This window comes from Barbus barbus (genome assembly GCF_936440315.1).
Source record: "Barbus barbus genome assembly, chromosome: 16".
In the NCBI taxonomy this organism is placed as follows: Eukaryota; Metazoa; Chordata; class Actinopteri; order Cypriniformes; family Cyprinidae; genus Barbus; species Barbus barbus.
Window position 1 is genome coordinate 2,732,520 of NC_136744.1, and position 27,251 is coordinate 2,759,770.

General features: G+C 40.6%; 1 protein-coding gene across 1 annotated transcript in view; it reads left to right on the forward strand.

Annotated features, from left to right (window-relative positions):
• LOC306882067 (uncharacterized protein) overlaps positions 1-27,251 on the forward strand; it is a 133,996-nt gene that overhangs the window by 22,340 nt on the left and 84,405 nt on the right. Inside the window, exons 7-9 of the mRNA XM_079436513.1 lie at positions 5,274-5,351; positions 6,985-7,068; positions 8,069-8,131. Coding sequence (XP_079292639.1) covers positions 5,274-5,351; positions 6,985-7,068; positions 8,069-8,131 — 225 coding nt within the window. The remainder of the gene's footprint in view (positions 1-5,273; positions 5,352-6,984; positions 7,069-8,068; positions 8,132-27,251) is intronic.

The window sequence follows — 27,251 nt, forward strand, 5'->3', positions numbered from 1 at the left end:
CTTGCACACCGAATCCAAAATTCTCGTCTAAAATTTCCACACACTGAAAAGTAAATACGACCTCATGTTGTATCAATCAGAAACTCAGAAACCTCAGAAACTTTCATCCATCATAAAACAATTTGGAGCAGGTTCAATTTTCTGCATTTTTTGTTTTTTTGCATCCGTAGCAAGCATTTTAAGAGGTGTTTTGACAATTCAGAGCCACTGTACAAGCGAACACCAAAATCCAGAATGGTGTCTGAAAAGTATCCACTTCTCCCAGCACAAAGCACTGTGTGATAAACAAAGTGTGGAATACAAAGAGACGGAATATAAAGACAGATTGTGGCAGTTGATTGCAGAGCCACTGACATCCTAAAGTAAACTTTGAATCACCCATGATAATCCCGCAGCTCCTTGATAAGGAGGTGAAACTCTCCTTCATGTCTTTGCAATCACAGGATTGGATACAGCCAATATTTCCTCTTTCTTTCTTTTTCAAGAAGAGAGAGGACAACTAAATCATCCTCACTGCTTGAAGACTCCATTTCTATTGTTTCACCATTTTTTTTTTTTTTTTTGCAACAAATTAATTAATACACAATAGATTCAGTGTGCAACATTTCTGTGCATGGCAAATTTTTAGGATAGAGAATGTGAAAAAAAAAAAATGACTACGAAAAATTTCAGACCTTGAGAATTAGTTTACTACAGCTATATATTAACTCACCTAAGGTGAACACCGAAATTAGAGATTTTAACATTCTTAGTAATCTCATTTGATGTGCAGTGTATTTGATGCATAGTGTGTAGGTGCCTGATTCACGAGCCCTGTGTTTCTCACACACGCAGAAAGAGAGTTGTACATACCACATAGAACTGACATGCTACATTGCTACATGTCAAGTTCATTTAGAACCATTCAACCTTTAAAGGTGCTTTCACACTTGGTACAATTGTTTGGTCTGAACCCAAGTTCAATTGATCCCCTTCCCCCTGTCTGCACTGAATGGTGTTTATACAGTAGTTTTTGTTTCCGAACCACGATATGTTTGTATCATCAAAGTGGCAGCGCTTTAGCCCTGTTGCTAGGTAACGACTATGCAAAATGAATGGATGCTGGCTTGCTTCACTTTTTTTACTTCGGATCCTGGTTCACATGAACCATCCCCAGAACCTCCTTTTTGGCGGACTCAGGTACGGTTCGCGGGTGTGCACCTGAGTTCAGAAAACAGTGTTCACATTATCCAAATCTACTGACATCAACTATACACCACACGTGCTAGTGAGAAAGCCCCCTAAGACTAAGCAGAAGACATTGCCGGATGGTTCCTTCAGTAGTGTGAATAATGCATTAGCAGCAGGATAGCTCGATGGATAGCGCTAACCCAGTGGTTCTCAAATTGTGTACTCAGCGTCCCTCTAGTGGTACGCAGAGGAATCACTAAATTAAATATAAATTGATGTTAAAACACAATACATTTCAATTTAATCTTTATTTATTTTACAATTAAGTACAGTACAATTTTAATTGAATCATTAAGTTTTTTATTTACCTGTATGTAAGCACAGTGCGGTGTTAATGTTCAAACTGTGTATTTAAAGTGGCTGACAACAACAAATATTCTTATTAGGAATAAAACTGCCTTGTTTTTTAACTGTGCAGAGCTGTATCTGAATAGTTAGGCCTACTATGCTACTGTATTTTAATGTTAGTCTTTATGGTGGTACTCGGAGAGCCAAATATTTTCTGAGGTGGTACTTGGCATAAAAAGTTTGAGAACCACTGCTCTAACCTATTACAATCTAGAGTAAAACGCTGGATCAAAAACAACCAAATCTGGGTCATTTTGGCAAGCCAGCGCTGGGTAGTTTTGACACAGCTGGATTGGGTTAAATGTGACCCAACATGCTGAGCTGTTAGATTTAACCCTAGAATGTCTAAACCAAAAAATCTTATACAAATTCATAGAGTCAAAAGAACCAGTATTGGAATTAATGGTTATTCTGCATTACACTTTTCAAAAGCAATTTTACTAAACAGTTAACCCTTAAAGACCTAGAACATTTTTGGGGCACCTGACACCCCCTTACGTTTCTGAGTTTTTTCAGACAAATTCTAGCAGTCAGCATCAAGTGCCATATATCATTAGAAACAGGAGAACTTGAAGATTCAGTCTTGCTAATTTAAAGTCCCAATATTCCCTTTGTTTTCTCTACGAATTAACGAAATTACAGAATTTTAAGAAAAACGCAAGCAATAATTGGGTGTTTTTTTTTTACTGTGTACTCAAACAGAAACTCCTGAAGTTTGGATTTTGTTTCCCTTAAAAAGTTGTATCTGTGTGTTTTACACTTCCAAATAAAATTGTCAACATATAACATTCCCCAAGCAAGTTATAGCCATTTATGACAATATTGTTATAGCCACTTTTTCAGTGAAAAATAGGTCTATTTACTTTACTAACAGTATAGATGTATCCAAAAAACATTTAGGGAGTAAAGAAAATGGAAACCGTGTTATATAATAACAAAATACAGCAAATAAAATTAACTTTTTTTCCAGAAAAAAAAATATTTTCAATCTGAGTATGAACAACAAACATTGCAGCAAGTTGTGAAAAAATTGTCTTGTGCAACAAAAATACAAGCAGTGCAAATGATTCACAAACTACACACAAAATTACCGGGACATTCCAGTGCTTTATCCGATATGTACTGCTTTTTCATCCTTGATTTTGGTTTGTTTTATGCCAAAGTGCTCTGTCCTGTGTTTTTCTGGCCTTTTTCAGAGAGTGCTCTTATGCAAGTGTGTTATTTTGTGTTTGTTTTCACGCACGCACGACACACTTTACTTTCACTTTGCATTTGCTCAAAATCCCAAAGAAACACAAAAGACCAAAACCTATGATTATTGGTTGAATATATGACAGTATGAACCAATCTGGGCATGGGGGGTGGGACTAAGCGTCAACAATTGTTCCTGTTTGGCTCAGATCGAGGGACGATTATTACTGTCTGTGTTGCTACTGTCGTCATTAGCGTTGGGTATCAAAACCTGGCATGTATGTACCAGACCGAGTCATAACACAGATTTCGGTGGCATTTAAATGCCTGAGCTGTCAATTAAAATATTTGCTTCCTTTTGTGACACACAGCAGCCACAACAGTACTTATGTTTTATCTAATTTTTCCTTTTTATTCGAAACATTCTATATTAATCATGAAATATCTTGATACTCACCTTTATAGATTATGTTAGTTGATCTAGTGGGCGATGGTCAAAGTAACCTAATAATGTAATCTATTAAATATGGGTGTCATGCCATAACATACGACTGATTTATGTTTAATGTGAATTCAACATTTAAAGTTAATGTGAATAAAAACATTAAAAAGAGTACGAGTAAGTTAGGCTACTAATCGTAACACATTCATTGTACATAAAGAGAGCTAAGAACATTTACATTATCAAAGAACATTTTTACTTACAAAAACACCCACTGAAAAAATCACTGAAGCTTACACTATGAAATGAATATCTTACTTACATATTCGTACACACATCTGCACTTTGTTGTTTCTGACGAGAGAATTCACCAGAAAGAGGTATTCAGTCAGCGAACAAGTGAAAAAAAACACTGGCATTTTAGCGATGACTCATCTGAACGCCTCTGATTGGTCATTGCATTCATAAGCTCAACAGCATCGTGTGTGATTGGCCAGCCAGCGAACGCAGATTTGAATTTAGCAGCTGATGATATGCACTGAACGATCTAATCACGCCGGTGTCATTGTATTGAATATAGAAAATATGAATCGGCTATATTTTGTCTTTTGGAAGCTGCATTCAAAATCCAAAGGGGGCTCAAAAATCTGAGGGGGCACGTGCCCCTCACTTTGAATGGGCATGACGCCTCTGATTGTCACAGTCCTGTGTTTATTGTCTTCATGCTTCATCATTCAAAGCATTTCTATCTTTTTTTGTTTGTTTTATTTAGTTACAGCAAAAGGTAGATACCTTTGTCCATATTAGGGATTTCCTGGAGCGTCATGAGTTCTATTACTTCTGTGATGCATATGTGGACTTTCTGCAAGAGGGCACACCGATTGACTTACTTACTTACTAGCGACTTACAAATAAGAAAAAGTAACTAAAACTAAAAGTTACAACTCTATAAATACTATATACCCACATATTTAAGAAAATAAAGAAATTAAATAAAATTGACACATGCATATAACAACATTTCAATAGTAAACATATAAATGAAAAAACTAAAATAAAAAGCGATACTTCTATCCCTTGCCGGTGGAGTCGTACGGTAGAGTTGATGGTCTTTACACTCTTCGGTCTTCACACTAGGAGGGCTTCACACGACGACTGCCGCGGTATAATAACCTTTTTTATACCAATCCAACAAATCACCATTTCAATTCAGCTGGACCCACTTTCCGGTTTATCAACTAAAAATGGCCAAGCAAGTGCACACACTGACAAGATACGCGATACAGTACGAGACCAAACGTGATTTCAGCACCTCTCAACACAGTAAACAAAAATAAGCGTTTCCTAGCAACGGCAAAGTGTATTTGGCACTGGTATTGTAAAAAACCTAAATGATACACAACCACAGTAGTCATTCTGTGTTATTTTTAATTTCCAACCCATTTTGGGTTAATCTGAACCCAGCAGTATAGTGATTTTTAGACAATAATTGACTCTATTAACCATAGAGTGCATAAAGGGTATTGTAAAACAGTAGGCAAAACATACCAGATGACCTAATTCTGCCAACATTCTGAAGTTCACTTTCAATTGAATGAATGAATGAATGATGCATTTATATAGCGCTTTATTGTTTTATATGTAATTTAAATGTTAAATTGATTAATTCACCACTCTTTCTTTGGACTACAAACATCACTCTTTCAAACACTAATTCTCATCCCTAATCAAAATAAATAAAAAAATGAAGGAAAAAGTAAACACATGATATTGGTTTTAATACTTCTGGTGTATAAATTTAACAAAATGATGACAAAGCATATTATATAATTTCATGAAGGAATATTGGAATATTTGTGTATTTGTGATCTTTTGCCAAAGAATAAACATAACATGGAACATTTTCAACATGTGCAACACAGCAGTGTTCCTGTGGTTTTCCATGTCATGTTGACACCAAATGTGTTTTATATGCAACAGGGAGCACCTTTCCCCTTTTCCTCAGCCCCAGGCCTTGAGTTTTCTAAACTACCTCTCTCTCTCTCCCTCTCTCCCTGAACAGTTTGAAATACAAAAACTCAGAATCTACTGTGACCCTGAGCAGAATAACAGAGAAACAGCCTGTGAAATACCTGGAGTTGTGAGTACAAGAATCTTGGATGTTTCTGTTTTGGCCCATTTTATATATATATATATATATATTATATTATATTTGGCCCAAATATATTCCACCTATTAGTGTCATATCGTATTAAGAGTGATTTGATATTTAAAATATTTGATCTTATTACCAGACAATTCTGTCTTTATAAACTGAGAAGTAAAACACAGAAGACTTTGTTCATTTATTTCTTTTTTGTAATTCCTATAATTCCAGTCCAACGTGGTTTGGAATGTTTTTAATGTACTAATCTTATCTAATCTGTTCAATTTCACTTACAAAATAAAAGAATCTTCTCAGTTTCAAACAGAGCATGATATTTGCTAGGAACCGTTTATTAGAAAGTCAATCACATCTTTGTGAAACACTGCCTGTGTCATTGTTCTCAGTTCACTAACTCGATTTGCTTGACCTGGCAATATTTTCTCTTTCAGACTCACTGTTTAGAGATGTAGGGCATTTATAAACACTGTGGCAAACACTTTATTTCACATCATTTTGCTTTCTGCTTGCGCATGTTGCAGTAAAGCCTGGCATCTTTAAGCTAAATTATGGTTTTTGCCCTTGCCCCTTTATGTATTTTCACTCCTTTTATTTTTAGGATGGAGAGGTATGTACTTTTGAAGATGGCTTTGCTCGCTTTCAAAAGTAACTGCTAATCTCATTTTGAATTGCAGAGGTAAGATTTGCCTCATGTTTTTTTTGGAGTGTCTCAGTATTGTCATAGCTGGAAAAATCTTGCAGTGGACTGTCAGCAGCTTTGAGAATGAATGGCTGAATGATGCTGGTGTGAACCTTCTCACTGACAAAAGCATTCAGTCAAACTGCTTGAATAAAACTACTTTAGCAATACCATGCTACTATACTATATTTTAGAGCATATCATAGTAGCCTACTATCAAGGTACTATGTCAAAAAAGCATAGTAGTGTCATAGTACTTCTCGGTGTATCATATGGTAGCTTAAAGTCGGCATGAAACTTGAGATCATCTTTTCTTCCCTATTGTGACATATGTTTCAGAGTGAACCAGCTTCTTAAACGAGAAGGAAAAAAAAAAAATGTAGGTCACGATTTAACTGTTGTCCATTGGGAATTGATTGGATCACTGTTGTTTGCTAACTGCTGTGATCTCATGTAAGTGGCAGATTTAGGATTATTGTCCCGCCCTCACACCAGTGCATGAGTCATCTCAGAAGAGATGTTGTTGCGAGGGGAAGAAGTTATTCTGATTTAAGATTATGGTGTCACATGAGCTAAAATAAATAATGTGCATAAATGAATCATTTATAATAAACAGTGCAATGTTCCATAAAAATAAAAATGGTTTATTTAGATTTCATGCTGACTTTAAAGCACCTTATGTTAATGTCAGGTTCAACAATTGTGTTGTGCTGTATTTCTACTGCTGTCATTTGGCAATTTCAGAACTACTGGGCCGTACTGCTGAATGAATGAATAATTTAACAATGGCTGCCGTGAAATGAGAAATTGAATGCTGTTTTGGATTTTGCCACAAGGTTTAGCTTATACCACTAAAAGGAAATTATGGCTGACGCTTTATGTTTTACTAAATGCACCATGGTAAAACAAGTTTTGTTGTTTTTTCTTCAGTGTGCTAATGAACCAGCGGACATTGATCCAACCCCAGAGCCATGCATCTGTCCACCTGGGCCATCTGGTGCCCCAGGAATGAAGGTACAATAATCTTTCCCTCAATACCTTTGGTCGGTTTATACAACAGCACAGTTTATGCAATCTCTTTATTACATCAGAAGTCATTGCATAAAAGGCAAGTTTGAAGTTTATAAGGTCAAGCCTATGCTTGAAAACACATGCTGCTTTTCAGCAGGTGATCACAGTAAAATGGCCCTGAATTCTAAATAGTTTGCAGAAAGATAACCTTGACTGCGTGTGGCGATCAAAAGAGTTACAAACAGAGTACATTGCTATACTATAATTTATCCATTTTCACTTATTCAGATTTATTATTATTATTCTGGTCATTTTCTCAAACAAGAGGCCAAAAAAGTTATTATATAATATAATAATAATACAAATATGTTAATAAATAAATGCCTTAAAGAGGTCATGAAATGCAGATTTTTTTATATTATTTTTCACAAGGTTAGTTTATAAAGTTTTTTTGTACCAAAAAGATCCAATATTTGTATAAAGTATAATTTTTCATCCTCATTTTGATTATTCACTGCTAATTCACTGATCTTTAGGAAGGCTACGTAAAAGTTTTTGGAGCTGCAGTTTCTTTACATCCACTGAAGGAACAGTGGCTGAGTTTGATGCTCTTACTTGACTGTTTATCCAACAGCAGTATTGCTCTTGTGATGGACGGACATGATTTGTTCAGAACACATGATTACATACAATGATTATGTATATTTAAGAGCATGTAGAGGGGGATATTGTGACGTCACGATTCTCCCGATTTCAAATCCTGCTGTTTCAAAGGGGTAGAAAATATTAATTTGTATGTTAAACTGTTAAGTTAGTTTAAGTTATATTGTAGTGTAACCTCTTAGATGCGTAAATATCAATAATATTTTGACCCCTGAAATGCCTGAAAATGTTGTTTTTCCAAACTAGCTTTTACCCATTGGCAAAGATCCAATGATAGGTATCCATTTGTAATGAAATTATGTTAATAATATTTACAATACATCATTTGTACGTTCTCTAGGGAGAACAGGGGAGAATAGGAGATCCGGGTCAACCTGGCCCAGCTGGTGCTGATGGTAAGCCTGTGAGTACTACACAGTTTAATACAACCTCAAATTAACTTGAACACATGTCGTGTTCAATGCAGTATCCAGGACTGCAACATGCATTAACTTCCCCACAAGTGTGTCCGGATTGAACTGTCCATGGCATTCACCATAGGAGAACTGTTTTCATTCTTTCAGAATGTAAGAATTTTTACCATTTTGCTAATTTTTATTTTTGTTGGTGCTCTTCACCGTGTGGTCACAAGTCAATAAAAACAGAATGGTGTCTAGATGTCAGATATCATTAATGAAGTATTTTGTTTGTTTGTTTGTTTGTTTTTTCACTCTTTTGTAGTTTACTTAAATTTCATTTAATTATTACGGGCTCTAAGATTAATGCATTAACTTTATCAATTAGTTATGAAAAAATAACGCGATTAAAGGGTTAGTTCACCCAAAAATGAAAATTAGTCAATGTTTTACTCACCTTCAAGGCATCCATGTGACTTTCTTCTTTCAGACAAATCTAATCAAAGTTATATTAAAAATTTCCCTTGCTCTTTTAAGCTTTATAATGGCATGGGCGGGTGTTTTTGTTCAACAGTCCAAAAGTAGTCAAATAAAGCGCATCCATCCATATTAAAGCGTGCCTCACACGGCTCCGGGGGGTGAATAAAGGCCTTCTGTAGTGAATCTATATGTTTTTGTAAAAAATATCCATATTTAAAATGATATAAACACTTTTGTGTAACTTCCGCTAAATGTTGTACACACGTTCATGAGAGATTGCCATTCTGACGGATGCCACCGGACATATGTTTACAGGAGCAAAAGAAGCAAAGTTTCCCTACTTTACCAAAAGAAAACCAGTCTCCTCTTGACTTATATCGAAATCCTCCAACATTTTACTGTACAAATCCTTGTTCTGTAATTCTAATTCGTAACCGGTGTTTTGTTTTGCTGTCTCTCCATCGTGCTAATCACTGGCGCCTGTGCGACGCATATGTCCTACGTCATCCGCTGGAACAGACAGTTAGCGGAAGTGAAAGAGAGGTGTTTATATTGTTTTAAATATGCTTATTTTTCTTATAAAAACACATTGATTTGCTACAGGAGGCCTTTATTCACCCCCGGAGCCATGCGAGGCATGTTTTAATATGGATGGATGCGATTTATTTGACTACTTTTGGACTGTTGAATAAAAATACCCACCCATGCCATTATAAAGCTTGGAGAAGCAAGGAAAATGTTTAATATAACTCTGATTAGATTTGTCTGAAAGAAGAAAGTCATATACACCTAGGATGCCTTGAAGGTGAGTAAAACATGGACTAATTTTCATTTTTGGGTGAACTAACCCTTTAATCGCATTATTTTTTCATAACTAATTAGTTAAGTTAATGCATTAAACTAACAGCCCTAATAATAATATGAAGTATGTTATGAAGTATGAAGTAAATTACAAAAGAGTGCAAAAAAGATTTCTGACATTTAGTAACCATTCTCTGTTTATTGACTTGTGAGTGCAAAAGTGATTTTATACAACAGTTCAGTAAACAAGAAGTTGATATTGCGTTATATTGTAAACACAATATTATGTGTTTTGCCAACCCGATCTCACGGCAATTCGTACATATTTTACAAGGTGGCTAATTCATACGACTTCACTTTTTTTTACTTCACGTATTTTACGAGTTTCCAATTCGTATGAATTTGTACGAATAGCCTACACTTAACCCCGCCCCTAAACCTACCCGTCACTGGGGTTTAGACAAATCGTACTAAATCGTATGAGTGAGGTCGTATGAATTTGTACGAATCAGCCACCTCGTAAAATACGTACGAATTGCCTTGAGATAGCGTTGGTTTTGCACAATTTTGCAGAGAAAATATTACCTTTAATGGGGTCATATGATGTTGCTAAAAAGAACATTATTTTGTGTATTTGGTGTAATGCAATGTGTTTACGTGGTTCGAGGTTCAAAAAATACATTATTTTCCACATACTGTACATCAGTGGTCAGCAACAGGCGGCCCGCCAGCAATAATATCTGGCCCAGATTATTTTGATAGCGGAGCCAGATTATTTTGATAGCGGCTGGCTCTGAAATAGATCTGTCATGACAGCAAGAGTTACTCATAATCAGAGTATGTGAGTGGAGCGGAGCGCGAGTTGAGCGGTGGGATTTTGACTGGAGCGAGGAGCGGATTTTTTAAAAGTCAGAGCATCGTGGTTTTCACTCGCTCCAAGAGAGCTCCATCACCGGTCCATCATGAGTAAAATTCATGCCAACAGCCCATAACATAACTGCATATTTAGCAAGAATTCACATGTTAAACATATTTAGCTAGCTAGATAGAAAAGGATTACTCAAATCAGAAAGAATGTGAAGGCTATGATGACTGCAGTGGACATGAACAGGAAGTTATATTTCAAGGAATTTATTTGTTCCTTCTGAATATTTTCAGCTGACAGCTGACTTTTTTTCCCAGAATTATGTGATATAAACTCAGAATTCTGAGAAATAAAGTCAGAACTGAAATATAAACTCACAATTGTGACTTTTTTCTCAGAATTGTGAGATATAAACTCGCAATTCTGAGAACATATCAGTCCCCCCCCCCCCCACTTCAACTCACAATTCTGACTTTAAAACTTGCAATTGCGAGTTTATATCTCACAATTCTGAGGAAAAATAGTCAGAATTGCGAGATAAAAAGTCGCAATAACCTTTTTTTATTTTTTATTCAGTGGTGGAAATGGGCTTCCATAGAACTGTGATATTTCAAACATACTGAAATACTTTAGACACGGAGCGGTGTTTCTGATATCGGTGAACGCGGAGTGGAGCGGAGTGATTATTAATAAATGCTCGGAGGACGGAGGGGAAATTGTTGATGCTCCACTCCGCTCAGATACTCTGATCGGACACTGCCACACAAGTGTGGCTTTTTGTTAATGACTGTTGCAAGATTGTACACAGAGTAACAGCTCACTACTAGTTACAAAATACACTGTAACAGTCAGTCACAGGCAATTCTGGTTGCATTTTTCATTAATTAATATTTGAAATGATCCTTTGACTATGTTCTGGCCCGCCATCTAGTGGTGAAATATTTTTTTTGGCCCGATGCCAAACTTACTTGACGACAACTGCTGTACATTATTGTTGCTCCTCTATGCTCCGCCTTTCTGAAACGCATAGATTTTTAAAGGGGTCATATGATGCGATTTCAAGTTTTCCTTTCTCTTTGGAGTGTTACAAGCTGTTTGTGCATAGATAAGATCCCTGAAGTTGCAAAGACTAAAGTCTCAAAAAAAGAGATATTCTTTAACAAAGTTAGGACTGGAAATATTTGCATAATGCCGCCCAAATGTTCACGCAAAGAAAGAAGGTTTCAGTAACCGCAGTAGTGTTGATGCAGCCGTGTCAGGGAGACGCTGTGTGTTTCCAGGCGAAAGCAAAAGCACTTTATTTGGTCTTCTGAAAGCAGATGCATTTAGGAATCATTAAGATTACTTACAACAGAACAGCACAACCCAGATGTTATCACATCGCATTTTATGGTCGACCGTTTCGTGAACCTAGAAGAGGAGGTAATTCTGACTTTGCTATGACAATCTGGCGCTTCTGAATCAGCGACTGTAAGTAAGTTTTGTTATTAGTTGAAGTATTTGCTATTGACTGTTCAAATGCAGAGTTTTGTCGTGTGTGTGTAAGAGAGAGAGAGGGTCACATCTTAATCGCAGCTTGGGTGCAAATACATACGAGCATCATCACAGTGTTTGTCACGTGACTCTGCTCCCCTCTTGGACATGATTAATGTGCAATAGGAGATCTCGGAAAATGCTAACTTTAGCATGGTAACACTGAACGCGAACGTTCCACCCTCCCTGCAATAGCCGTCCAAAGCCACGCCCCTTGAATGCACATACAGTATGCTCAAAGAGCAGTCAGAGACAACATTAAATTACTACAATAGCCTACATCAACGGTTCCCAATTACAGTCCTCGCGACCTCCCTGCTCTGCACATTTCGTACTGTATTTCTTATCACGTCCGACGGTTGTTCTGTTCGACCATAAGTCATTAAGTGCCCTGCGAAGTGGACATAACGTACTCGGTTACTAACGTAACCTCGGTTCCCTTAGATACGGGAACGAGTACTGCGTCGCTAGATGCTATGAGGAAAACTCATTTTTCTCAGAGGACTGAAGACTTTTTCAATCACACAGTGTGACTGCACGGCCATTGGTTTGTGCAGTAAATAAAACAAACCAATGGCTCATCAGCGGCACTGCACGAGCCTATGGCGGCAAGGGGCAGGGTCATCTGGCTATATAAGCGGGCGCTTTTTTGTCATAGGAAAACAGGCCAATTCGACTGAAGCGACGACCTGAGTCGTGCAGCTGCATGGCATGGCATAGTACGCAGTACTCGTTCCCGTATCTAAGGGAACCGAGTACGTTCCCTGTCGATACTTCACTCGTACTGCATCGCTAGACGCTATGGTGAACAAATACAATCCCGCCATGCCATAAAGAGAAACGACAAACATAAACTCGCCTTGAGCAATAAGGCTCAGAGGGACCAATTATGAGCAGGAAGAATCCTGCAGGAGGCATGAGGACCGAATTCTTAGAGGTCAGTCCAGCCTAGAAATCGTTTCAACGGTCATAAATACAGCCTCAGCACCAGGAATGGGGCCAAGAGTGTTCTTGGAGAATCAGGCAATGCCTGAGGGGACCGCTTAAAACAGGCGTGTGCCCTCTAAGCAGAGAGAATCCGAGCCTGTAAGGCTGGGACATCCAAGTTATAGAACCTGGCAAATGTGGATGGCGAGGCCCAGCCAACCGCCGCACAAATCTGCCATGGACACACCACTAGACCACGCCCAAGAAGAGGCCACGCCTCTAGTGGAATGGGCTCTCACTCCAATAGGGCTCTGGAGGCCCAGAGAGGAGTATGCTAGTGCAATAGCGTCAACTAACCATCGAGATATCCTGTGCTTTGTGACCCTTGGTGCGGCCGCCAAAGCAGACAAAAAGTTGTTCCGTCTGCCTAAAGGGCGCGGAACGCTCGATGTAAGTTTTCAATGCCCTGAGAGAGGAGGTCTCGTCTCAGGGGAATGGGCCACGGAGCCGCTATTAGCAGCTGAGATATCTCCGGGATCCAATGCAGGTTCTTCCAGAGTGGGTCCACTAGAAGCACGTTCTGCCTGCATTCCCTGATTCGCCTGATTACTTGAGGAGTAATAGAAGGAGGTTGCGCCATTCGTGGGGCAACGCGTCCTCGCTCTTCGAAAAGTAAATTTGGCAGTGAGAGTTGTATTTGGAGGCGAAGAGGTCAACCTCTGCCCTGCCAAAGATTTGCCAGATTTCTTGAACCGTCTGTGGGTGGAGCATCCACTCCTCTGAGGGGACGTTGTTCCGAGAGAGCATATCTGTTCCTTGGTTCAGCATGCCGGGCACAAGAGCTGCTCTCAGTGAACTCAGGTTGAGGTGTGCCCATACTAAGTGGTAATTTATGTATGACACCACCGTCATGTTGTCCGAGCGGACTAGCACGTGGTGTCCCTTCAGGACTGGCAGGAAGAGCTCAACATACTGCCATCATTTCGAGGCACTTGATGTGCATCTATCCTTCTGCGTTCGTCCAGGAGCCGAAGGTCGGTTTGCCATTGCACAGAGCCCCCCAAACTGTGTTGGAGGCATCCGTCGTAACAACCTTCCTTCTGTAAACCAAATTCATGGTCACGCCTTGTTCCAACCATCGCAGGTCCTTCCAGGGGGCCAGGGCCGACACGTAGGCCTGGTCCACCCTGATGCGGATGCGTCCATTATGCCACGCATGAGGCGGAATTAGAGGTTTCAGCCAGTACTGAAGGGGTCTCATCCTGAGAAGGCCCAACCGAAGAACTGGCGATGCGAAGGCTATGAGGTCCAGCATCCTCTGAAATGATTTGAGTGGGTAAAGGGCTCCAATTTTGAAGGAAGCCGTGAGCTGCCGTGTGGCCAGAACGGGATCTGGCGCGACTTTCGCCATCATGCGGGCTGAGTCGAAAACTGTCCCCAGGAACAAAGTTCGTTGGCTGGGGGACAGGGAGCTCCTGGCCAAATTGATCCCGAGTCCCAGGTCCAAGTGACTGAGGAGGAGGGACCTGTGGGCTACCAGATCTGCCTTCGACTGTGCTAGAATGAGCCAGTCGTCGAGGTAATTCAGGACACGGATTCCCATCTGTCTCAGAGGGGAGAGAGCCGCATATATGGACTTCGTAAAAGTGCGGGGAGCTAGAGCCAGCCCAAAGGGCAGGACCATGTATTGATAAGCCACTCCCTCGAAGGCGAATCTCAAGAATCGTCTTAATACTTTGTAATACGAAGTAATAATACTTTGTTACAGTACTTAAATATTTTTTGGGAGTATCTGTACTTTACTTGAGTTTTTATTTTTCAGACAACTTTTACTTTTACTCCACTACATTTCCTAATTAAAATGTATACTTTTACTCTGATACATTTCCCCGAAACATATTCGTTACTTACTACAAAACAGTCAAAGTCAGAAGAACACGGACTGCAGGAAAGCAGGTTTGACGAATCAGTGGTCTGGTGATTGAAAATTAGACTCCTAAAAACACCTTTGCTCATTTGCAAACAAGTGCGCGCACAACCGCGGATGATTCATTTCCAAGTCAAATCGAGTCTGGGGTGTGTGATATACAGTATATCTTCAGCGATAATATGGTAAGTGTTGTTGTAATGATCTGCAATCTGACATGATCAAGTAGGCTATATCACCAAATCACACAGAGTGTACACACGTTGATTTATTAGTCTATTAAAACTCAAAATTCCAGGCATTCTAAATTGTGACGCAAAAATGCTTCTGTATGCTTTTTATATTTATACAATTTAATATAGTTAACTTAATCTATTTCACACAAAGAGTACCGTTTTTTTCTGCAGATATCAGCATGATAACACATTAATAATCATTTTATACAAGTTCAGTAAAGCAATAAGTGACTCACATTTTACACATAATAGGCTATTGCTCGTTTTCGCTAAGATCACAGCACTGTTTTGCATCTCTGAGCAATGGATGGTGTTTACTCATTGAATGAATCAGCTTTTTGAACAAATCGGTTGATAAAAATTATTCAGTGATTCACTCATTAACGGTGGCTGTGTTCGAAATGCCATACTATCATATTACTCTTACTATTTCTGCAGTATGCAGTATGTATGCTCTGCATAGTATGCACATTTTCTGTATGTGGAATACCCGGATGACCTACTATATTTGCCAGAATCTGCTAAACATAACACAAGTACACTGAAATCAGTACAGAAGCTGTGTTCGGAATGGCATTCTACCAGGGCTGGACTGGGACAAAAAAATCGGCCCTGGCATTTTGGCCCAGACTGGCCCACTACATACGATCAAAATACTACCCATCTTTGCACGCTCTTGAATATGTATACCAGCTCCTATTCCATAAAAGCACTAAAGCCATATAATAATAGGTAGGAAAGAGTGAGAGTTGACAAATTAAAAACTTCTAAAAAGTGTAATTTATTAATATAATAAAACTATAATCCACACTGATGAATCCTAAAACTATAGGCCTATATAGTTATGACATCCATCTTGTGTGTGCCTGTGTGTTTGAGGGAGAAAGGGAAGGGACATGATAACTTGTTGCTCAGATGATCACAGTTTCCCATAGTATAGCATTAAATAAACTGTAAATTTACTTAGTCAAATTTGTAAACTCCTTGGATGAACCTTTAAAAGCATAAGAAGGCATCCTGTTTGTGTGTGTGTGTGTGTGTGCAGTGGTGTATAAAGTACCCGAAAGCCATACTCAAGTAAAAGTACAGATATCTTACCAAAAAATTACTTTGGTAGAAGTTGAAGTCTTCGTTTAGAATATTACTTGAGTAAATGTCTTAAAGTATATTATATTTATTGTACTTACGAAAAGTATTTTTAAAAATCTTAAATGTACTTAAGTATTGAAAGTAAAAGTACAAGTAAATGCAAAATGGAAAAGAAGCAAATAAATATATATATATATAAAAAAATATTCATACAGCTTTTGTTATGCGTCGGTGGTTGTAGCAATAAAGCTCTCGACGAAGGAATGAAACAAAAAGGAATATTCTTTAATCAATGGCATCAACTCACATAAGACATTATTAACTTAAGATCCGACAAACATAAAGGCAAAACTGAGGACTTATAAAGGGGCTGGAACAAACGAGGAAACAAGGTAATTGAATCAAACACAGGTGATGAATATAACTAATTAACAAAACTAGGTCATGAACTAAAACAGGAAGAACCAAATAAGGAAAAAAGGAAACTAAACAAACAGTTCTGTTACAGATATCGCCCCCCTCCCGGAAGGTGCGTCCCGCACCGTAACAGTAACATCGGGGAGGGGGGGGTGGGCGTCCTGGAGGCTGGAGCAGGACCAGGATGGGACAGGGAAGCCTCCAGGACGGATCAGGAGCCTTGGGAGACCATGGCAGGACTGGAGATTCGGGAGGCCATGGTGGATCTGGAGCCTTGGGAGGCCATGGCAGGACTGGAGATTCGGGAGGCCATGGCGGATCTGGAGCCTTGGGAGGCCATGGCAGGACTGGAGATTCGGGAGGCCATGGTGGATCTGGAGCCTTGGGAGGCCATGGCAGGACTGGAGATTCGGGAGGCCATGGCGGATCTGGAGCCTTGGGAGGCCATGGCAGGACTGGAGATTCGGGAGGCCATGGCGGATCTGGAGCCTCCGTGGCCTTGGCCCTTGGCCTGGCCACACAGACTGAGACTATATGGCCCCCCCCCAAAATTTCTTTGGGAAAGCTCCCCTCTGGGGGCCACATTGGAGGAGAGGGTTCTTGAGGGCGCTCTGGAGGAACGGACTCTTGGGGGCGCTCTGGATGAGCGGACTCTTGGGGGCGCTCTGGAGGGGCGGACTCCTGGGGGCGCTCTGGAGGAGCGGGCACTAGAGGGCGCTCTGGAGGAGCGGGCACTTGAGAGCGCTCTGGAGGAGCGGGCACTTGAGGGCGCTCTGGAGGAGCGGGCACTTGAGGGCGCTCTGGAGGAGCGGGCACTGGGGGGCGCACGGGAGGCGCGGAGCTGGATAGAACCAGCGGAGACGAAGGAGCGCTGGACGGGACCAGCGTAGATGCAGGAGGGCGCTCTTGCAGCGCGGACTCCTGAGGGCGCTCTTGCAGCGCAGACACTTGAGGGCGCTCTTGCAGCGCAGACACTTGAGGGCGCTCTTGCAGCGCAGACACTTGAGGGCGCTCTTGCAGCGCAGACACTTGAGGGCGCTCTTGTAGCGCGGATTCAAAGGGGCGCTCTTGTAGCGCGGACATTAGAGGGCGCACGGGAGGCGCGGGGCTGGACGGGACCAGTGGGAACTCAGGTGGGCTGGACGGGACCAGCGGGAACTCAGGTGGGCTGGACGGGACCAGCGGGAACTCAGGTGGGCTGGACGGGACCAGCGGGAACTCAGGTGGGCTGGACGGGACCAGCGGGAACTCAGGTGGGCTGGACGGGACCAGCGGGAACTCAGGACGGCTGGACGGGACCAGCGGGAACTCAGGACGGCTGGACGGGACCAGCGGGAACTCAGGTGGGCTGGACGGGACCAGCGGGAACTCAGGTGGGCTGGACGGGACCAGCGGGAATGCAGGAGGGCGCTCTTGCAGCGCGGACACTTGAGGGCGCTCTTGCAGCGCGGACACTTGAGGGCGCACGGGAGGCGCGAAGCTGGATAGAACCAGCGGAGACGAAGGAGGGCTGGATGAGACCAGCGGAGACGCAGGAGGGTGCTCTGGCAGCACGGACACTTGGGGGCGCTCTTGCAGCGCGGATTCAAAGGGGCGCTCTTGTAGCGCGGACATTAGAGGGCGCGCTTGCAGCGCGGACATTAGAGGGCGCTCTTGCAGCGCGGACGTCAGAGGGCGCTCTTGCAGCGCGGACGTCAGAGGGCGCTCTTGCAGCGCGGACATTAGAGGGCGCACGGGAGGTGCGGGGCTGGACGGGACCATCATCGCCGTAAACGGCGCAACGTTCATCGCCTGTTGCGGCGGTTTCCACATCGCCGCGGGCGGAACATACTTCGCCGGGGATAAGGCTCCGGCTCGGGGTCGGAGACTCTCCAGACACCGGATGATGGCTTCTCTCCAAGTGAGGTCGGAGGTGTCTGGGAGCTCTCGCTGCTGGTGGTGCGTGAGCCCGAGCCGGAGCAGCATCTTGAGGGTCCCATCCTCGAGTGAGCTGGCGAGGGCGAGAGGCGCAAATGCCATCACATAGCTGATGGGGTCCTGGATGGCGTGAGCCAGCTCAAAAAATTGCGCGAGCTCGCCCATCTTCTGTGTCGGTCGGATCTTCTGTTATGCGTCGGTGGTTGTAGCAATAAAGCTCTCGACGAAGGAATGAAACAAAAAGGAATATTCTTTAATCAATGGCATCAACTCACATAAGACATTATTAACTTAAGATCCGACAAACATAAAGGCAAAACTGAGGACTTATAAAGGGGCTGGAACAAACGAGGAAACAAGGTAATTGAATCAAACACAGGTGATGAATATAACTAATTAACAAAACTAGGTCATGAACTAAAACAGGAAGAACCAAATAAGGAAAAAAGGAAACTAAACAAACAGTTCTGTTACAGCTTTAGTAGCAAGATTGTGTTCAGTTTGAACTCTTTCTTCCATTTTGTATTTTTGGGTAAGAATAAGAAGCATTCATCCGGTACTTAGTGTCTTTCATTCCAACATAAGAAAACATTTCTGGAATCTGCATCTGAAATAGCATTTAGATGTATTTATTTACACAGTTTATGTATCTCAGAGGGGACATGGATGCATTTAAACTGCAGTTACAGATGCATAAATAGGCCTAATGTTGTGTTTTTAACATAAAACATTGAATACTGAATTTGAAATAATTTAAAACATGACAAAAATAGTCAAAATGTGAAATTAGAACCGCTAGTAGGTGACAGCAAAGACTTTGGTGACAGAAAGTAACCATTAATGAGTGAGTCATTGAGATTCAACCGATTCATTCAAACGGCTGATTCATTCAGGAACAGAGCATTTGACTGTGTTAATGAGTGAATCACTGAATCATTTATTCAACCGATTTGTTCAAACGACTGATTCATTCAGGAACAGAGCATTTGACTGTGTTAATGAGTGAATCACTGAATAATTTATTCAACCGATTCATTCAAACGACTGATTCATTCAGGAACAGAGCATTTGACTGTGTTAATGAGTGAATCACTGAATCATTTATTCAACCGATTCATTCAAACGACTGATTCATTCAGGAACAGAGCATTTGACTGTGTTAATGAGTGAATCACTGAATCATTTATTCAACCGATTCATTCAAACGACTGATTCATTCAGGAACAGAGCATTTGACTGTGTTAATGAGTGAATCACTGAATCATTTATTCAACCGATTCGTTCAAAAAGCGGATTCATTCAATAAGTACACCGTCCATTGCTCAGAGACGCAAAACAGTGCTGTGATCTTTGTTTGGAACTATTTTTGTTGGCAAAATTGAGCAAAAACAAGCAATAAGTCTAAAATGTAAGTCACTTATTGCTTTACTGAACTTGTATGAAATTATTATTAAATGTGTTCATGCTGATATCTGCAGAAAAACGGTACTCTTTGTGTGATATAGATATAGAAGTTAACTATATTATATAAATATAAAAAGCATACTGAAGTATTTTTGCCGTCTACAATTTAGAATGCCTGGAATTTTTTAATATATTAATAAATCAAGTGCGTGCACTCTGTGTGTGATTTGATGATATAGCCTACTTGATAATGTCAGATCACACAGCATTACAACAACACTTACCCTATTATTGCAAAATATATAGTGTATATCACACACCCCAGACTGACTTTGAGTGGAAAATGAATCATCCGTGATTGTGCGCGCACTTGTTTGCACGGTTTGCAGATGAGCAAAGCTGTTCTAACTTACAAACACCAGACCACTGATTCTCAAACCTGCTTTCCTGCAGTCTGTGTTCTTCTGGCTATTTTGTTGGAAGTAACGAATATGCTTCGGGGAAATGTATTGGAGAAAAAGTAAAAGTTGGCTGAAATATAAAAACTCACGTAGGCTACAGATACTCCCAAAAAATACTTAAGCACTGTAACGTATTACTTCGTTAAAATACACCACTATGTGAGTGTGTGTGTGTGTGAGAGAGAGAGCCCAAAAGGGGAGTTGTTTAAAGATGTGATTGGGTCAGCCCAATGTCAATTAAGAAAATAACCAATGGGCTGCTTATTAAATGTCTCATGGGCGGTCTGTCTGGGGGGGGGGGGGGGTCTTAAACCGACTTGACAAATACATTAAACAGCTGCAAAGACCACATTGCCGTCAACTATTTAGGCAGAAAAACTATAGGCTGCTAAGAGTTAAGTGTCTCTGCTAAGAGACAAATATGGTATGAGAAGATGTATAGGCCCGGCCCAAAAAGTACATGCCCGGTCTGCCAGATGGCCAGGCCAGTCCGCCCCTGCATACTACCACACAACTCCTACTGTATTGCAGTATGCTGTGTGTATACTGTGAATAATATGTGAATTTTCTGTATGCATGGAATGCCAGGATTACCTGCTACATTTGCTGAAATTTGATGTATGCATCTGAAGACGCTGCATGGGATATTGTTTCCCAGAACGCAACACGCTCCATGTGATCTTTCATCTTCAAACGCGTGACTGAACTGGAGGCGGGAATAGTAATTATAGGCTAAATATAAGACTTGTATATAGGCCTATAGGTATATACATATACATGCAAACTACAAATTATCGCTGTGTATCTAAAAACAATATCGTTAGCAGGACATAAATTGTACTTTAATCTCTACGGATCAAGTCAACTGATCTTTATAGTGCTTAGATTGTTTCAAAGATATTAATAATATTGCAGTTATATGATATATAAATAAAAAATATTTTTCAATTATGCAATCAGAATTCAATTCCCCTGTCAAGCAGTGTATTTACTCAAATAGACTATTTTTTTAACAGAGACTATTTACATAAACTCCACCCACCAATGCCTGGCAGCGATAAACAGCACTGCAAAATGCACATGCATTTCTGTAATATCAGTGGTGCAGTGAGTAAAAGATGTGAGCTTTTGACAAGATCGACCCGAGTTCAATTCCATCTTTTGTCAAACTAGTGCTTCTCCTTTTCCCATCACATACCAGATCAGAAAGGCATTTATTTTCAATAAAAATTAAGTAAATATTTGAAAAGTGGAATAAAATGCCTAATTAATAATACAGTGTTATGTATGCTTAGCTGTAGGTAGGTTTTTGTCCCAATAAAGTGGCATTCATCTAATAAAATGTGTGTGTGTGTGTATATATATATATATGGCAATTTACACTCAATATGTTATTGCATACTGTTTTATAATGTACTACAGTATTGAAGAATAAATATCTGCCACCTAACTTCTATTTATACGCCTGTAGCTAAAGAAAATGTTAGTGTAAATAGAATTTATCATTATTTGCCCTCATTGTAAGTAGAATATATCGCTTTTTCCACTAAGTGTTACTGCCAAAAATATCATTGTTCAGTTAAGGACAGCTCAGTGTTGATTCAGTTCTGTCCAATATGTAAAGTTGATCAATTATGAAAAGAGTTCAATTGGGCAATGTAGCACTGTTTACTAGTATGAAGCCTCTTTAATAAGCCTTTGTAAAAAGAATGGTTAGCACATTTGTTTATAAGGTAACAACCTTGACAGCTGTGTTGAATTAATGTTTGTGTTTGCCATGTGACAATTAAGCATACTACTCTGAAATATGTGTTGCTTATTGTATACTGTTTCACACACGATTCTTTAAAAAATAGTAGGCAGTATGCACTGTGTACTGGGCAGTAAGCAGTAGGCAAGTATGCCATTTCGAACACAGCCACAGTCAAATGCTTTGTTTCTGAATGAATCAGCCATTTGAATGAATCAGTTGAATCTCAATGACTCACTGATTAACAGTCTGCCACCTCCTGGCGGTTTTTTCATGTCTTAAATTATTTAAAATATCAGTATTCCACGTTTTATGTTAAAAACAAAACATTAGGCCTATTTATGCATCTGTAACTGCAGGTTAATTGCATCCATGTCCCCTCTGAGATACATTAAACTGTGTAAATACATCTAAATGCTATTTCTGATGCAGATTCCAGACATTTTTTCTCATGTTGGAATGAAAGACACTAAGTACCAGATGAAGAGATTATTATTCTTACCCAAAAATACAAAATGGAAAAAAGAGTTAAAACTGAACACAATCTTGCTACTCAAGTTGTGTATGAACATTATCTATATGCTTCTTTTCCATTTTGCATTTATGTGTACTTTTACTTTAAATACTTAAGCACGTTTAAGATTTTAAAAAATACTTTTCGTACTTAAGTACAATCAATATCACATACTTTAAGACTTTTACTCAAGTAATATTCTAAACGGTGACTTCAGCTTCTACCAAAGTCATTTTCTGGTAAGATATCTATAATTTTACTTAAGTATGGCTTTCAGGTACTTTATACACCATTGTGCAGAGGTATAATATGTCACACTTTACACTTCTCTAGTAAGTTTTGTCTGTGTGTGAAGATGCTGCACAGCGCAAATCCGTGAATGAATGTTCCAAAGTGAAATAAACTTCAACGGATTTTCCCTGTTCAGGGAGTAGGGAGCAATGAACACTGTGTAGGGAGCACGTCAATAGGAACACAGTTCATGCACGTAACTCTCTTCTAACGAGCTGGTTATCTGATTCAGGTGTGTTAACTAAGCACAGCGAGCGTGAACGCGCTGATGATGTATCGTGTATGTGTGAACAGGGTGCTCAGAGGTATGCAAATACATACGTTAACAGGCAGGTAGGAAAGCCAATTAAAACGCTACACCTTCCACAGAATATATAAATACAGATAAATATATTTAGACCACTTAACTTAATGATTGCTATCAGGATGTGAAGAGACTTTCAACCAGAATAACAAAAAATGTTTTTGAAGACAATCATCTATTGTACCTTTAACTGTCTTTACATTTATTTGAAAGATGAAGCTCCCGATTATGGAAAGGGGCATTACATTTCCGACAAGACCTTGTGGTGTTCGGCCAATCACAATGCACTGTGCCAGTTGGCCAATCAGAGCAGACTGCGCTTGTCCGAAGGAGGGACTTTGTAGAAAACTAAGCGTTTGAGAGTCGGGGCATAGAGGACCTACAATAATGTACAGTATTTGAAAAATAATGTGTTTTTTGAACATTAAAGCATGTCAACATATTCTGTTACACCAAATACACAAAATAATGATCTTTAAAAAAAGCATCATATGACCCCTTTAAAAAGCTCATCGTTCTGAGAAGCGAGGTGTGCTCTGATTGGCCAGCAATCAAGTGCATTGTGATTGGTCGAATACCTCAAGCGCATTACTCCCCTTTCCATGTTGTGATGCCGTGTCCCGGCGGGATGAGACTAAAACAAATCAATTGATTATTTTAATCAAATAAAACCCACTATAAACGAGGCATTTGTTGCATTCAGTGAGGACATAATTACTGATTATAATGATTCATACAGTCTTTTTATGCGTTGTGCCACACCGCGTAAACATTACCATGTCTGCATTTGTGATTGTAGAAATGCCAAACAAGCACTAATCTACACTGCTCAAAACTCGCGTTTGAATAGTAAGTAGCAAATTCTTTAAATATTGAAACGATATATAAAGATCCTTTTCCTACAGCCTTGGTGAAATCTAACCTTTGTGCCATAAGTCCCTTGATTACGAAGGTTATAAATCACTCCCTGAACTGAAAACTGCTGTCATCAGACCACACCTCAAAAAAACAACTTTAGATCCAGAAGTCCTTGCCAACTACAGGCCCAACTCTAACCTTCCATTCCTTTCTAAAGTGTTGGAAAAGGTAGATGCTGCACAACTTCAGACCCATTTAAAACAAAACAATTTGTTTGAGAAATTCCAGTCTGGCTTCCGCTCTGGCCACAGCACCGAAACAGCTCTGGTGAGGGTCACAAACGACCTGCTGATGGCAGCAGATGCTGGTTCTCCATCTCTTCTCATCCTTTTGGATTTGACAGCAGCATTCAACATTGTGGACCACAACATTCTTCTGTACCATTTACGTCACACCATCAGTCTCTCTGACTCTGTCTATAACTGGTTTTCATCCTACCTTACTGGGAAAATGGAATATGTTGCCTTGGGAGAGACACCTGTGGTGTCCATCATGGCTCAGTGCTTGGCCCCATTCTGTTTATACTATATATGCTCCCTCTCAGTCATGTCATCAGCCGGCATGGAATATAATTTCATTGTTATGCTGATGACCCTTAACTTTACCTTAAGACCAACTCATTCACTTCTGCTGCCCTGTCATCTTCCACCATGACTACCTGTCTGGTGGAGGTAGAGGCCTGGATGAGTCCAAATTTCCTGCAGTTGAACAGCTCAAATACTGAAGCCATTCTAGTAGGCACCCCACACCAGATCCAGACATCTGTAATTTCCAGTAATACCTTTTCTGGCCAAAATATTCCACTCTCAACATCAGTTATGAATTTGGGTGTTAAAATGGACTCTCATCTCACGTTTGAGACCCATGTTAAACAACTGTGCAAGATTTCCTTTTTCCATATTAGGAATATTGCAAGACTTCGTCCTATGCTCTCTCTAGCAGATGCGGAAAAGCTTGTCCATGCCTTGTCTCCTCCAGGCTGGACTACTGAAATGCGCTCCTCGTCAGTATCCCAGGCAAAAGCCTATAGAAATTGCAGTACTTCCAGAACAGTGCTGCTAGAATCCTGATGAGGGTGTGCAAATACGATCATATCACACTCATTTTCAAATCACTACACTGGCTTCCCGTTTCATTCAGGATTGTTTACAAGGTCTCTCTCCTTACCCATCAGTGCATCCGTGGCGATGTCCCATCATACCTTAAGGAACTCCTTACTCCACAAACTTCCAAACGTACACTTCGTTCTGCTTCAACATATCTATTAAAAACCCCCAGGACTAAGCTTCGCACTATGGGAGATCGGGCTTTCTGCTCAGCTGCTCTGAGTTTGTGGAATGCTCTCCCTGATCATTTACGGACTCCACAACCTGTCGATATTTTTAAACTTGGCCTCAAAACCTACCTTTTTAGCAAAGCCTTTGAATTATTTTTTAACATTTCTTCTTGTTTTTAATCTGTAGCACTTTGGGATTCTGTGTGAATATAAAGTGCGTTACAAATAAAATTTATTATTATTATTATTATTATTATTGATTTTTAGTTGTGTACTCATTTGGAAGGCCAAACAAAGTACTTTCGCTTTCACAACGAAACACACAGAATTTCCACGACATGGCGGCGGCAACAACAATACTACAGCGAGAATGAAAGTTACGGCCTTCTTTCATTGTGTATACGTTTGGCCGGTGTTATGCAAATCTTCCCACACCGTGACGTAGACATGTGGAAGCGTGTTTGAATGAGCTATTTTAGGAAGGCGTCTTTGCAACTTCAGGGATCTTATCTATGCACAAACAGCTTGTAACACTCCAAAGAGAAAGGAAAACTTGAAATCGCATCAGAATCAGAATCAGAATGAGCTTTATTGGCCAAGTATGTTTACACATACAAGGAATTTGTTTTAGTGACAGAAGCTCCACAGTGCAACAGAGAGACAGCAACAGGACAGGACACAACACAGCAAAAAACACAGTATATAATATAGACAATTATGTGTGTACAGGTCTGATATGTGCAAATTTGAAATGAAAGAATAAGATAAATAAAAAAGTAAGCAAATGTGTTGAATAAATAATAGAGTTGTGTGTTCCGCGTTTTATTGTCAAGTGTTCATAAGATGGATTGCCTGAGGGAAGAAACTGTTTCTTTGTGTGGTCGTTCTGGTTCTCAGAGCTCTGTAGCGTCGACCAGACAGTAACAGTTAAAAGAGGGAGTGTGCCGGATGTGAGTAATCCAGAGTGATTTTACCAGCCTTTTGCTCACTCTGGATAAGTACAGTTCTTGGAGAGTGGGGAGGGTTGTACCAATGATTCGCTCAGCAGGCCAGACTACCCTCCGTAGTCTTCTGAGGTCAGATTTGGTAGCTGAGCTGAACCAGACAGTTATTGAGGTGCAGAGGATGGATTCAATGATGGCAGAGTAGAATTGATTCAGCAGCTCCTGTGGCAGGTTGAACTTCCTCAGCTGGTGAAGGAAGTACAACCTCTGCTGGGCCTTTTTCACAACAGAGTCAATGTAATAGTCCCACTTCAGGTCCTGAGAGATGGTGGTGCCCAGGAATCTGAATGACTCCACTGTTGTTACAGTGCTGTTCATGATGGTGAGTGGGGGTGGTGCAGGTGGGTTTCTTCTGAAGTCCACGATCATCTCCACAGTTTTGAGCGTGTTCAGCTCCAGGTTGTTAAGACTGCACCATACAGCCAGCTCCTTAATCTCCTGTCTGTAAGCAGACTCGTCACCATCCTGAATGAGTCCGATCAGTGTGGTGTCGTCGAGCAGTGGGGAGAGAACACAGCCCTGAGGAGCTCCAGTGCTGATGGTACGAGTGCTGGATGTGGATTCACCAAGCTTTACTAACTGCTGTCCGTCTGTCTGTCAGGAAGCTGGTGATCCACTGACAGACAGAGGTGGGGACGGAGAGCTGATGATGTAGATGATGATGGTGATGATGGTGTTAAAAGCGGAGCTGAAGTCCACAAACAGGATCCTCAAATAAATCCCTGGTTTGTCCAGATGCTGCAGGATGAAGTGCAGTCCCATATTGACAGCATCATCCACAGACCTGTTTGCTCTGTAGGCAAACTGCAGGGGGTCCATTGATGTCCTTCAGATAAGCCAAAACCAGTCTATCAAATGATTTCATGGCCACAGACGTTAGAGCCACAGGTCTGTAGTCATTAAGTCCAGTAATTTTGGGTTTCTTTGGGACGGGGATGATGGTGGAGCGTTTGAAGCATGAGGGGACTTCGCACAGCTCCAGTGATCTGTTGAAGATCTGTGTGAAGATGGGGG